Below are 14,737 nucleotides of genomic sequence, written 5' to 3'. Positions count from 1 at the left end.
ATAATTGTTCTTTTCGTTTTGAAGACAAACCATGTTTGTTTTTTTGTGCACTTTGTTGTTTCTAATGTATGTTTTGTTATGAAAGTATTACTAAAGTCTTATATTTTCGTATGGGCGTATACATTCCTTCCTCATTCAAAAAGCATGTTTCCATGGTATATCGAATGTATAAAACCATATGTGCAATGTACTGTATTTCAACCGTTGTTTACTGTAACTGTGAAAGAAAATACCAATAAAAAGAGTTAAAGATGAATGCAACTTGGGGATTGGTTAATTAATCAACTGATTTATTGATTAATTCAAAGTGTCATACACCTTTCTCCTTCACCAATTCCCTCACCTCCTCTCTCCTCCCCTCCCGTCCTCGCTCTCCTCTCTCCCGGCCCCTCCCTACTCCCACCCTCCCGTCCTCTCTCTCCTCTCTCCCGGCCCCTCCCTACTCCCACCCTCCCGTCCTCTCTCTCCTCTCTCCCGGCCCCTCCCTACTCCCACCCTCCCGTCCTCGCTCTCCTCTCTCTCATTCCCCACCCTCCCCTCTCCTCCTCTCCCGTCCTCGCTCTCCTCTCTCCCGGCCCCTCCCTACTCCCACCCTCCCGTCCTCGCTCTCCTCTCTCCCGGCCCCTCCCTACTCCCACCCTCCCGTCCTCTCTCTCCTCTCTCCCGGCCCCTCCATACTCCCACCCTCCCGTCCTCGCTCTCCTCTCTCTCATTCCCCACCCTCCCTCTCCCGTCCTCGCTCTCCTCTCTCCCGGCCCCTCCCTACTCCCACCCTCCCGTCCTCGCTCTCCTATCTCCCGGCCCCTCCCTACTCCCACCCTCCCGTCCTCTCTCTCCTCTCTCCCGGCCCCTCCCTACTCCCATCCTCCCGTCCTCGCTCTCCTCCTCTCCCGTCCTCGCTCTCCTCTCTCCCGGCCCCTCCCTACTCCCACCCTCCCGTCCTCTCTCTCCTCTCTCCCGGCCCCTCCCTACTCCCATCCTCCCGTCCTCGCTCTCCTCCTCTCCCGTCCTCGCTCTCCTCTCTCCCGGCCCCTCCCTACTCCCACCCTCCCGTCCTCTCTCTCATCCCCCACCCTCCCCTCTCACCTGCATCATTGAGCCACTTCTCCAGTAGTGGTTTGAGTTTGCACATGTTCTTAAAGCTCAGGTTGAGGGCCTCGAAGCGAGAGATGGTGGTCTGGCTGAAATCATTACCATATAGCTTCCCCATGGCCATTCCCACGTCACCCTGAGAGAGCAAGGGAGGGAGTTAAATAGAGAGTTAACACACACACACACACACACACACAGAAAGGCGTACCTGTGTAAAGCCCAGTTTGATGCGTCTCTGTTTGAAGGTGCGGGCGAACACCTCCAGTTCCTCAAGGTCACTGGGCTCCTCGGGGTGAGGGGTCACAGAGGACACAGAGGTCATGACCCCACTGCCCTCCATAGCCTTATCTCTCTACAGGGGTAGAGGGGGAGGAGGAGGAAAAAGAAAGTGGAAGAGCAAGAGAGAGCGAGAATTATATAGCAGAAGAGAGGCGTTTACTGGATATGACAGAATGATGAGAAGAGATGTTTGTTGGAAAGAGCTGGGCCTGTAGCCTCTCTCAAAGCCTGGGTGTTTCCTACCTGTGCTTGGAGCCCCAGCCTGGGAGTGGACAGGAGGCTCCCTTGGTTTTGCTGAGGTAGCTGAATCAGATTTGGTGTTGATAGTAGTCCTGAGGAGTGAAGAAGTGAGGGAATCAGTAGGCCTATGATCAGTTATGTGAACAAACAACACACGTAATATTCCACAAAGCTCCATGGTCGATCAGAGAATCCAATAGACATTCTAGTATTAGACATTTGAAGAACCTGTTAATGGTTGTCAACAGTTGGCACTTATAAATAAATGAAATCTGTTTGTTGATAGTTGGAACATCTACAGCCCATCTTCAGGGCACTGTCCCAATAGAACAGAAACCGGTGGTAGTGACTAGTGCGAGGAGCCCACCTTGCTGCCCTTGGTGCTGTTGGAGGAGGAACTGAGGAGACTGCAGGTGGTGTCCTGGCACCAGAACCAACTGCTGCAGCTGCAACAACTGCTGGATGTCCTGCAGGGAGACAGGAGGACAGAACAGAGATCAGAGATGGAGAGAACAAAGGGGTCAGAGATGGAGAGAACAGAGGGGTCAGAGATGGAGAGAACAGAGGGGTCAGAGATGGAGAGAACAGAGGGGTCAGAGATGGAGAGAACAGAGGGGTCAGAGATGGAGAGAACAGAGGGGTCAGAGTTGGAGAGAACAGAGGGGTCAGAGATGGAGAGAACAGAGGGGTCAGAGATGGAGAGAACAGAGGGGTCAGAGTTGGAGAGAACAGAGGGGTCAGAGTTGGAGAGAACACAAATGCACAGAGAAGAAATGAAAAACAACCCCTTCATATAGAGGCCAAGAGAAAAGAGTGAAAGAACAGCAGAGCAACACAAGCAATAAAGAAAAAGATCAATAAAAACGGAGGATCCCAGACTGTCTCCTGAATCAAGACCCTTCCCCACCTCTTCCCAGCCAGGATGTGCCTTGTGATTGGTTGTCAGTACCTGGGCGGTGAGCTGAATTGGCTGAGAGAGGGTGAGCTGAGGATGAGTGGGCGGGACAGGGACAGGTTGACCTGTCTGTTCCTGTGTGCTCTGTCCCTGGGGCTGTGATTTGCCCTGCTGCCCTGTCTGTCCCGCCTGCTGCTGGGCATGTTGATTGGCTGCTGCGGCTGCCTGAGCTTGCTGATTGGCTTGGGCGGCTGCGTGGGCTGCATGAGCTGCGTGAGCTGCGTGAGCTGCGTTGGACTGCTGAACAGACTGCTGCACAGCTGCAGCTAGAAGCTGAGCCTGAGCCTGCTGCAGTAACAACTGCTGCTGAGCTGGCAAGAGAGCTGTCAACTGAGAAAGAGACACCGAGCGAGAGAGAGAGACACACAGAGAAAGAGAGCGAGAGAGGGACAGAGAGAGAAATAAGGGGAGGGAAGGATGAAGAGAGGGAGGGAGGGAGGGAGAGAGGGAAAGAGGGAGGGAGAGCGAGAGAGAGAGGGAGAGTGAGGGAGAGAGCAAGAGAGAGAGAGAGAGAGAGAGAGAGGGAGGGAGGGAGAGAAAGAGAGAGAAAGAGAGAGAGAGAGAGAGAGAGAGAGAGAGAGAGAGAGAGAGAGAGAGAGAGAGAGAGAGGGAGGGAGGGAGGGAGGGAGGGAGGGAGGGAGGGAGAGCAGAGGAAAGAAAGAAGGAATAAAGCAGTGAACTCAAGCCAGACCATAAGCATGAGTCTGTGTTTTTGTGAGTGTGCATCAATGTGTGTTTGTTAAGCCTCTTCCTCCTTGTCTTACCCCTGCCAGTTGGGAGCCGGTCAGCATGAGCTGTGTGTGTGGGAGGGGCGTCTGTGAGGGGGCGTGGCTGTGGTGGGGAGCAGGGCCCGGGGACATCTCACCACACTCTTCCATCTTATTCTGAGAGGAGGAGAGAGAACGAGGGATACAGTTAAACGAAGCTGACGGTTCTGCTCTATCTACTGTGGTAACATGCATGCCAAAGGAAGGTGCCTTTCTTTTCTTTAGAAATGAAGGATAGTCATCCCTTCTTCCTGGAATGGGCATGTCCAAACTGGCTAGTCTGACTGTTTTGCATACCTGTCAATCTGTATGCAAATGTGGCAAAATACTCTATAGTGTGGCCACACAAAACACACATCTACACACACACACACACACACACACACACACACACACACACACACACACACACACACACACACACACACACACACCTTGTTGCTGCTGAGGGTTGGAGAAAGGTGAAAGGGACTGATTTTCATCTGCTGAAGCTGTTAAAAGGACAAAAACCATCAGTACAGAGAAACATAAACATAAATGATCATAAAAAAAGAATATATGACTGCAGTGTTTTCCAATCCTGTCCTGGGGACCCCGACACACAACATTCCACTCAGCAACTCATCATCCAGCCTTAGATAAGTGGAATCAGGTGTATTTTGGGTAAAAACATAAATGTGCCTCCCTTGGGGTCTCCAAGGCCAGATTTGGGAAACACACTGCTGTACTGATGCTTGTGTCTTGGTATTAGGCTACTTGTTGTCAGTCATCTTTACTTTTCAGACCTAATGTGTGTGTTGTTCAGATCATGATTGTCACCATTGAAAATGACTGATTATTATGTTTCCTAGAGGTACATTGCATTCGCAAAGTATTCAGACCCCTTTACCTTTTTCACATTTTGTTACGTTACAGCCTTATTCTAAAATGGATACAATTTACTTTCCCCCTCATCAATCTACACACAATACCCCCCAAAAAATATGTAGCATTGAAGGTCCCCAAGAACAGAGTGGCCTCCATCATTCTTAAATGGAAGAAGTTTGGAACCACCAAGACTCGTAGAGCTGGCCACTCAGCCAAACTGAACAATCGGGAGAGAAGGGCCTTGGTCAGGGAGGTGACCAATGGTTACTCTGACAGAGCTCCAGAGTTCCTCTTTGGAGATTGGAGAACCTTCCAGAAGGACAACCACCTCTGCAGCACTCCATCAATCAGGCCTTTATGGTAGAGTGGCCAGACGGAAGCCACTCCTCAGTAAAAGGCACATGACAGCCTGCTTGGAGTTTGCCATAAGGCATCTAAAGACTCTCAGACCATGAGAAACAAGATTCTCTGGTCTGATGAAACCAAGATTGAACTCTTTGGCCTGAATGTCAAGGGTCACGTCTGGAGGAAACCTGGCACCATCCCTACAGTGAAGCATGGTGGTGGCAACACCATGCTGTGGGGATGATTTTCAGCAGCAGGGACTGGGAGACTAGTCAGGATTGAGGGAAAGATGAACAGAGTAAAGTACAGAGAGATCCTTGATGAAAACCTGCTCCAGAGCGCTCAGGACCTCAGACTGGAGCGAAGGTTCACCTTCCAACAGGACAACAACAAGCACAAAGCCGAGACGATGCAGGAGTGGCTTCGGGACAAGTCTCTGAATGTCCTTGAGTGGCCCAGCCAGAGTCCGGACTTGAACCCGATCGAACATCTCTGGAGAGACCTGAAAATAGCTGTGCGGCAACACTCCCCCATCCAACCTGACAGAGCTTGAGAGGATCTGCAGAGAAGAATGGGAGAAACTCCCCAAATACAGGTGTGCCAAGCTTGTAGCGTAATACTTAAGAAGACTCAAGGCTGTAATCGCTGCCAAAGGTACTTTAACAAAGTACTGAGTGAACGGTCCGATATTTTAGTTATTTAATTTCTTATATTTGCAAACTTTTCTAAAAAAACAGTTTTTGCTTTGTCATTATGGGGTATTGTGTGTAGATTGATGAGAGGAAAAAAACTATTTTAGAATAAGGCTGTAATGTAACAAAATGTTGAAAAATTCAAGGGGTCTGAATGCACAGTATATTACCAGTGATATCAGTACTGAAATGAAGGTGAAGCACCAAACACAAACCTGATGATTTGAGTCAGGACCATTCCGCTCTGAATCTGTGTGGGGGGGATAGGAAACAATTAGAAATTCCTCATACACACGCACTTGCATGCACATACGCACACACACGAACACATGTAGGTATGCACACACACACACACACACACAGACAAATACCTGTGCTCTCCATTGGAGAGTCAGCCACTGTGTTCTCAACCTCAACTGGCTTTGACATCCTGATTTCTATGAGAGAGAGAGAGAGAGAGACAGAGAGAGAGAGACAGAGAGAGACACAGAGAGAGAGAGAGAGAGAGACAGAGAGAGAGAGAGATAGAGACAGAGAGTGAGAGAGAGAGATGGAGACCAGGGGGGAGAGAGCGAGAGACAGAGAGAGCGAAAGAGAGGGAGGGAGACCAGGGGGGAGAGAGACGGAGAGAGCGAGAGACAGAAAGAGCGAAAGAGAGAGGGAGGGAGAGACAGTGAGAGAGAGAGAGAGAGAGAGAGCGAGAGAGAGAGAGACAGAGAGAGCGAAAGAGAGAGGGAGGGAGGGAGGGAGAGACAGAGTGAGAGAGAGAGGGAGACCAGGGGGGGAGAGAGACGGAGAGAGCGAGAGACAGAAAGAGCGAAAGAGAGGGAGGGAGACCAGGGGGAGAGAGACGGAGAGAGCGAGAGACAGAAAGAGCGAAAGAGAGAGGGAGGGAGAGACAGTGAGAGAGAGAGAGAGAGAGAGAGAGAGAGAGAGAGCGAGAGAGAGAGAGAGAGAGAGACAGAGAGAGCGAAAGAGAGAGGGAGGGAGGGAGGGAGGGAGAGACAGAGTGAGAGAGAGAGGGAGACCAGGGGGGGAGAGAGACGGAGAAAGCAGATGATTAGGTTTAATGACTACATGTGAGTCAGCATGTTCAGGTTCAGTTGAAGCATTATACAGATAATCACATAGCAATAGAAAAAAGAGAAAGTGTAAATGCTTTTGGTTGATGTTACTGCGCTGAAATAGGCGCTGAAATATGATGTCACACTGCAGTATTGGCTTTTGTATATGCGCTGATATGTTTTGTTGTGCAGCCTCCGTTCATTCTTTCCTATATGTAGGTGTTTGTTTGGTCTAACAATAGGCCCTACAGAGGTTTGAGTGGGAACAGAACCCTACTAGACACCTCTATACTGATGTTACTCACTGTAGTGTCATCATTACACCACACCACACCCGGCTATACTACACCACAACACTTCCTCCTTCCTCTCCTCTCCTCTGTACTGTACAGACAGCCAGTCAGGGCTGGGACTGTCCCCATAGACCGAGAGTCGAGGGGTGTGGGGGGAGGGTGAGAGGGAGGGAAAGAGAGAGGAGGAACAGGTGGTGGAATGGGAGAGAGTTGGGGCAGGTAGAAAGATTTAAAGAGATAGAGAGCGAGTGAGGGGCGGTGAGGGGTACACAATTCACTGTAAATAAAATCTGATATTGAAGGGAACTTATGTTAAGTTAATTATTTTAAAGAAAATTACCGTAACAGATGTTTCATTTGGCAGTTACTGTATTAACTACAGCTTATTTAGTGAGAAGCCACAATATCTACACAGACACTGGTCTTTGCTGACACACTCCCTCCCTCACACCAACTTCCCTTTTATGAAAACATGCAAATCAACCCAACGAACAACTAATTATATCTGCCACCTGCATTATTAAAAACATTATTCTCTCTCTCTCTCTCTCCCTTCCTCCCGGTTCTCTCTATCACTTCTCCCCCACTATCTTTCTCTCTCTCGGTTCAAGTATAAAGGATGAGTGCTCAGAGTAACATGAATGCATATTTTTTTATTCTCAAAGATGACAAAATCCAGTTTACCTTTTTGAAGTCATAACAAAACTAAACTGTGAAACGACAACACAAATTAACAAATACAACCAACAGACTAAGTAAGCTACTATGTCCGTAACAGGTTATTATCTACAGTACCAGTCAAAGGTTTAGAAACACCTACTCCTTCAAGGGTTTTTCTTCATTTTTTCTATTTTCTACATTGTAGAATAATAGTGAAGACATCAAAACTATGAAATAACACATATACAAAAACACCAATACTAAAGGACACCAATAAGAAGAAGAGACTTGCTTGGGCCAAGAAACACAAGCAATGGACATTAGACCGATGGAAATCTGTTCTTTGGTCTGATAAGTCCAAATTTGAGATTTCTGTTTCCAACCTCTGTGTCATTGTGAGACGCAGAGTAGGTGAACGGATGTGTGGTTCCCACCCTGAAGCATGGAGAAGGAGGTGTGGTTCCCACCCTGAAGCATGGAGAAGGAGGTGTGGTTCCCACCCTGAAGCATGGAGAAGGAGGTGTGATGGTGTGGAGGTGCTTTGCTGGTGACACTATATGTACTTAGAATTCAAGGCACACAACCAGAATGGCTACCACAGCATTCTGCAGCGATATGCCATCCCATCTAGTTTGGGCTTAGTGGTACTATCATTTGTTTTTCAACAGGACAATGACCCAACACACCTCCAGGCTGTGTAAGGGATATTTGCCCAAGAAGGAGACTGATGGAGTGCTGCATCAGATGACCTGGCCTCCACAATCACCCAACCTTTAATGTTTTATTAATCTTTTATTTCACTAGGCAAGCCAGTTAAGAACAAATTCTCATTTACAATGACAGCCTAGGAACAGTGGGTTAACTGCCTTATTCAGGGGCAGAACGAGATATTTTAACCTTGTCAGCTCAGGGATTTGATCTAGCAACCTTTCAGTTACTGGCCCAACACTCTAACCTCTAGGCTACCTGCCACCCCGACCTCAACCCAATTGAGATGGCTTGGGATTAGTTGGACCGCAGAGTGAAAGAAAAGCAGCCAACAAGTGCTCAGCATTTGTGGGAACTCCTTCAAGACTGTTGGAAAAGCATTCCTCCTGAAGCTGGTTGAGAGAATGGCAAGTGTGCAAAGCTGTCATCAAGGCAAAGGGTGGCTACTTTGAAGAATCTCAAATATAACATATGTTTTGATTTGTTTAACACTTTTTTGGTTACTACATGATTCCATATGTGTTATTTCATAGTTTTGATGTCTTCACTGTTATTCTACAATGTAGAAAATAGTACAAATAAAGAAAAATCCTTGAATGAGTAGGTGTCCAAACTTATGACTGGTTCTGTTTATGAGTAATGGCATAGCACTACAGAGACTTCCCTTGTTTGTCCTCTGGGCTATGGAGCAGGACCAGAGTATGTGAGTGGAGGGGAGCTGAGCCCAATTTAACTGGAGCCTGGAGCGAGATTCCCAAAGGCTGGAGTGTTGGCCTTTTAGCCTGCTCCAATTTATCTTCAACAGTGCTCCAGTAGCGCTCACTTCAGGGGCTCAGGGCCGCCCGGCCCAGCATGCATTTGTCTGCTGCTATAGTCCCTTGTTTTAGCTACTGTCATGGAGTTTGCTAAATATTTTCATAAAGAAACTGATCAAACAAACAGGTGCAAAATCAAGGTGACAAAGATGAGGACCAAGAGCAAGAGAGGGACTGTGGAGATCTTATGTCCACAACTAAAGAATAATTGTGGAATCTGAAAAGACATATATCCCGAAAGCATGATGGTGTACTTATTACGTGCGCATGCTAAAACAAAGGAACGAGGTGGGTACATAACTAAGTGTACCATTGTAGCAAAATATATATTTTTAAGTTTCCTTAATTTTTGTTCTACTATCTATACAAATCGGCCATAATTGATTTTGGCCCAATAGGCCCGGCATACTCCAACTTTTAAGGAGCTTTCCATTTTGATTGGGTTATTTTGCCTGAAAACCTTTAGGATTACCTGTATAAAAAACACTCTGCAGCCCTGCCCAGCCTAGGGTGGCGAAAAGGGTGTTTAGCATCCCAAGTGGCTCTGCAAGTGTGGAGAGGGTATTCTCCACTGCTGCCCTGCTCTCCAGGCACCATCGCATGAGCCTGAAGCCACTAACTCTGGTCAAACTGGTGACTCTAAAAATGAATTCAAAGGCAATGAATTCAAAGCCTAATAAGGCATTTTTTGTTTCATTCGTAAGTTAGTCACAGCCTATATGTGCAATTTATACAGTATAATGATTTAATACAACAAAATTAAATGCTTAAATTCACTGACTCCCTACCAGCCTAGTGTGTCGCTCGCAAATGCTTCACAATGTATTTCTTTGTAGCTATAGCCTTGAAATAATTAAATAATATAGCCTAAATAATTCATTTCCGTTCCTTCTTAGGCTCAGTCTGGCTCCTGGCCTATCTAGAGTGTTTATATGCTGTTTAATATGACATGTAGCCTATTTAAAAAATATGAGCGCTTCTCACATTCACATTTTCATGTTTATTAAAATACTTTTCTTTCAAATAATTTTGTTTGGTAGGTCCAAGTATTCACTGCTCCGCTCACATATTCTGAGCAGGACCACTTACCAACCAATAGGGGGTAGTAGTGAGACACTGAACACATTTACCAACAATTACGATGGATGAGGTTGTTATTATTTTTATTTTATTTATTTAACTAGGCAAGTCAGTTAAGAACAAATTATCATTTACAATGACGGCCTACCCCTGCCAAACCCTAACCCGGAAAATTCTGGGCCAATTGTGCACCGCCCTATGGTACTACCATTCACGGCCGGTTGTGATACAGCCTGAAATCAAACCAGGGTCTGTCTTGACGCCTCTAGCACTGAAATGCAGTGCCTTAAGACCACTGTGCAACTATGGAGCGCAGCGGTCTAGGGCACTATTCGTGATATGTAGTGGATTGAATAGCAACAGGGCTATTCAATACCAGGCCTCAATACCTGTAGAGCTGCTGGGTTTCCTTTCTCCCAAGTAGTTCACTGATTGATTCATGTTGTTGATTGGCCAGAGAGTCCACTTGCCTGGAGACCCAGGTCTGAATCAGTTAAACCAAACCAATGAAAACCAATAGTGGTGAGGCCATTGAGGCCCAGATGTCTGAACAAGCTATATCCAGGCTGGATAACACAGAACACAGGAAGGCAGGGGCAGTACATTACTTGTGACAGTCAGGAGTTTTTTTTCTACACACACAGGGTCTGCTAGGGGAAGCAGTGGTCAGACAGAAAAGCCCATTGGCTGTTCCTCACCAATGACGTGCACATCGGATCTAACCACAGGAAGGACCACTCTAAAATAGGTGGATTTTCTCCATAACTTAATTTAGTCGGAACAACTCAGATATGAGGAAGCAATTCAAATAATCTACAACAGAACAAATGGAGTAGTCCCAAAAGTGCAAACCAATAGCTAAATCGGCACATCTCAAAAAGTTTCAGGTGTGTTTGTGAGATGACAGTGTTAGTGAAACAGTATATATAGTGAAATGTGGGAAGACAGTGTTAGTGATATGAAGTGTAGTGTGGGAAGACAGGGTTAGTGGTATGTAGTGTAGTGTGGGAAGACAGGGTTAGTGGTATGTAGTGTAGTGTGGGAAGACAGTGTTAGTGATACGTAGTGTAGTGTGGGAAGACAGTGTTAGTGATATGTAGTGTAGTGTGGGAAGACAGGGTTAGTGATATGTAGTGTAGTGTGGGAAGACAGTGTTAGTGATATGTAGTGTAGTGTGGGAAGACAGTGTTAGTGATATGTAGTGTAGTGTGGGAAGACAGTGTTAGTGATATGAAGTGTGGGTAGACAGTGTTAGTGATATGTAGTGTAGTGTGGGAAGACAGTGTTAGTGATATGAAGTGTAGTGTGGGAAGACAGTGTTAGTGATATGTAGTGTAGTGTGGGAAGACAGTGTTAGTGATATGAAGTGTGGGTAGACAGTGTTAGTGATATGTAGTGTAGTGTGGGAAGACAGTGTTCGTGGTATGTAGTGTAGTGTGGGAAGACAGTGTTAGTGATATGAAGTGTAGTGTGGGAAGACAGTGTTAGTGATATGTAGTGTGGGAAGACAGTGTTAGTGGTATGTAGTGTAGTGTGGGAAGACAGTGTTAGTGGTATGTAGTGTAGTGTGGGAAGACAGTGTTAGTGGTATGTAGTGTAGTGTGGGAAGACAGTGTTAGTGGTATGTAGTGTAGTGTGGGAAGACAGTGTTAGTGATATGAATTGTAGTGTGGGAAGACAGTGTTAGTGATATGTAGTGTAGTGTGGGAAGACAGTGTTAGTGATATGAAGTGTAGTGTGGGAAGACAGTGTTAGTGATATGTAGTGTGGGAAGACAGTGTTAGTGATATGTAGTGTAATGTGGGAAGACAGTGTTAATGATATGTAGTGTGGGAAGACAGTGTTAGTGATATGTAGTGTAATGTGGGAAGACAGTGTTAATGATATGTAGTGTAATGTGGGAAGACAGTGTTAGTGATATGTAGTGTAATGTGGGAAGACAGTGTTAATGATATGTAGTGTGGGAAGACAGGGTTAGTGGTATGTAGTGTAGTGTGGGAAGACAGGGTTAGTGGTATGTAGTGTAGAGTGGGAAGACAGTGTTAGTGATATGTAGTGTAATGTGGGAAGACAATGTTAGTGATATGTAATGTAGTGTGGTAAGACAGTGTTAGTGGTATGTAGTGTAGTGTGGTAAGACAGTGTTAGTGATATGTAGTGTGGGAAGACAGGGTTAGTGGTATGTAGTGTAGTGTGGGAAGACAGTGTTAGTGATATGTAGTGTGGGAAGACAGTGTTAGTGGTGTAAAGTGTAGTGTGGGAAGACAGTGTTAGTGATATGTAGTGTGGGAAGACAGGGTTAGTGGTATGTAGTGTGGGAAGACAGTGTTAGTGGTATGTAATGTGGGAAGACAGTATTACTGGTATGTAGTGTAGTGTGGGAAGACAGGGTTAGTGGTATGTAATGTGGGAAGACAGTATTACTGGTATGTAGTGTAGTGTGGGAAGACAGGGTTAGTGGTATGTAATGTGGGAAGACAGTATTACTGGTATGTAGTGTAGTGTGGGAAGACAGTGTTAGTGATATGTAGTGTAGTGTGGGAAGACAGTGTTAGTGATATGTAGTGTGGGAAGACAGTGTTAGTGATATGTAGTGTAGTGTGGGAAGACAGTGTTAGTGGTATGAAGTGTAGTGTTGGAAGACAGGGTTAGTGGTATGTAGTGTGGGAAGACAGGGTTAGTGGTATGAAGTGTAGTGTGGGAAGACAGTGTTAGTGGTATGAAGTGTAGTGTGGGAAGACAGTGTTAGTGATATGTAGTGTGGGAAGACAGGGTTAGTGGTATGAAGTGTAGTGTGGAAAGACAGGGTTAGTGGTGTGTAGTGTAGTGTGGGAAGACAGGGTTAGTGGTATGAAGTGTAGTGTGGGAAGACAGTGTTAGTGGTGTGTAGTGTAGTGTGGGAAGACAGGGTTAGTGGTATGTAGTGTTGGAAGACAGTGTTAGTGGTATGAAGTGTAGTGTGGGAAGACAGGGTTAGTGGTATGAAGTGTAGTGTTGGAAGACAGTGTTAGTGGTATGAAGTGTAGTGTTGGAAGACAGTGTTAGTGGTATGAAGTGTAGTGTGGGAAGACAGGGTTAGTGGTATGTAGTGTGGGAAGACAGGGTTAGTGATATGTAGTGTAGTGTGGGAAGACAGGGTTAGTGGTATGAAGTGTAGTGTTGGAAGACAGTGTTAGTGGTATGAAGTGTAGTGTGGGAAGACAGGGTTAGTGGTATGTAGTGTGGGAAGACAGGGTTAGTGATATGTAGTGTAGTGTGGGAAGACAGGGTTAGTGGTATGAAGTGTAGTGTTGGAAGACAGTGTTAGTGGTATGAAGTGTAGTGTGGGAAGACAGGGTTAGTGGTATGTAGTGTGGGAAGACAGGGTTAGTGATATGTAGTGTAGTGTGGGAAGACAGGGTTAGTGGTATGAAGTGTAGTGTGGGAAGACAGGGTTAGTGATATGTAGTGTGGGAAGACAGTGTTAGTAATATGTAGTGTGGGTAGACAGTGTTAGTGATATGTAGTGTAGTGTGGGAAGACAGTGTTAGTGGTATATAGTGTAGTGTGGGAAGACAGGGTTAGTGATATGTAGTGTGGGAAGACAGTGTTAGTGATATGTAGTGTAGTGTGGGAAGACAGTGTTAGTGGTATGAAGTGTAGTGTGGGAAGACAGTGTTAGTGATATGAAGTGTAGTGTGGGAAGACAGTGTTAGTGATATGTAGTGTGGGAAGACAGGGTTAGTGGTATGAAGTGTAGTGTGGGAAGACAGTGTTAGTGGTATGAAGTGTAGTGTGGGAAGACAGTGTTAGTGATATGTAGTGTGGGAAGACAGGGTTAGTGGTATGAAGTGTAGTGTGGAAAGACAGGGTTAGTGGTGTGTAGTGTAGTGTGGGAAGACAGGGTTAGTGGTATGAAGTGTAGTGTGGGAAGACAGTGTTAGTGGTGTGTAGTGTAGTGTGGGAAGACAGGGTTAGTGGTATGAAGTGTAGTGTTGGAAGACAGTGTTAGTGGTATGAAGTGTAGTGTTGGAAGACAGTGTTAGTGGTATGTAGTGTAGTGTGGGAAGACAGGGTTAGTGGTATGTAGTGTGGGAAGACAGGGTTAGTGATATGTAGTGTAGTGTGGGAAGACAGGGTTAGTGGTATGAAGTGTAGTGTTGGAAGACAGTGTTAGTGGTATGAAGTGTAGTGTGGGAAGACAGGGTTAGTGGTATGTAGTGTGGGAAGACAGGGTTAGTGATATGTAGTGTAGTGTGGGAAGACAGGGTTAGTGGTATGAAGTGTAGTGTTGGAAGACAGTGTTAGTGGTATGAAGTGTAGTGTGGGAAGACAGGGTTAGTGGTATGTAGTGTGGGAAGACAGGGTTAGTGATATGTAGTGTAGTGTGGGAAGACAGGGTTAGTGGTATGAAGTGTAGTGTGGGAAGACAGGGTTAGTGGTATGTAGTGTGGGAAGACAGTGTTAGTGATATGTAGTGTAGTGTGGGAAGACAGGGTTAGTGATATGTAGTGTGGGAAGACAGTGTTAGTAATATGTAGTGTGGGTAGCCAGTGTTAGTGATATGTAGTGTAGTGTGGGAAGACAGTGTTAGTGGTATATAGTGTAGTGTGGGAAGACAGGGTTAGTGATATGTAGTGTGGGAAGACAGTGTTAGTGATATGTAGTGTAGTGTGGGAAGACAGTGTTAGTGATATGAAGTGTAGTGTGGGAAGACAGTGTTAGTGATATGAAGTGTAGTGTGGGAAGACAGTGTTAGTGATATGTAGTGTGGGAAGACAGTGTTAGTGGTATGTAGTGTAGTGTGGGAAGACAGTGTTAGTGATATGAAGTGTAGTGTGGGAAGACAGTGTTAGTGATATGTAGTGTGGGAAGACAGTGTTAGTGGTATGTAGTGTAGT

The 14,737-nt window shown here is 46.0% G+C and overlaps 1 protein-coding gene across 6 annotated transcripts in view; it reads right to left on the bottom strand.

Annotated features, from left to right (window-relative positions):
* The window catches only part of LOC115119136 (POU domain, class 2, transcription factor 2-like), a 50,910-nt gene that overhangs the window by 12,207 nt on the left and 23,966 nt on the right, over positions 1-14,737 (bottom strand). For 4 of the 6 annotated variants that reach the window (XM_065007721.1, XM_065007724.1, XM_065007725.1 and 1 more), the window contains exons 2-10: positions 5,609-5,674; positions 5,453-5,487; positions 3,768-3,824; positions 3,331-3,450; positions 2,561-2,896; positions 1,979-2,078; positions 1,615-1,703; positions 1,301-1,444; positions 1,087-1,228 (exon numbers count right to left, since the gene is read on the bottom strand). In XM_065007721.1, coding sequence (XP_064863793.1) covers positions 1,087-1,228; positions 1,301-1,444; positions 1,615-1,703; positions 1,979-2,078; positions 2,561-2,896; positions 3,331-3,450; positions 3,768-3,824; positions 5,453-5,487; positions 5,609-5,674 — 1,089 coding nt within the window. The remainder of the gene's footprint in view (positions 1-1,086; positions 1,229-1,300; positions 1,445-1,614; positions 1,704-1,978; positions 2,079-2,560; positions 2,897-3,330; positions 3,451-3,767; positions 3,825-5,452; positions 5,488-5,608; positions 5,675-14,737) is intronic. The other 2 variants (XM_065007727.1, XM_065007728.1) reach the window with 1 other exon arrangement.

Source organism: Oncorhynchus nerka, linkage group LG3 (genome assembly GCF_034236695.1).
Source record: "Oncorhynchus nerka isolate Pitt River linkage group LG3, Oner_Uvic_2.0, whole genome shotgun sequence".
Classification (NCBI taxonomy): Eukaryota; Metazoa; Chordata; class Actinopteri; order Salmoniformes; family Salmonidae; genus Oncorhynchus; species Oncorhynchus nerka.
This window is presented reverse-complemented; position numbering and strand designations above follow the sequence as displayed.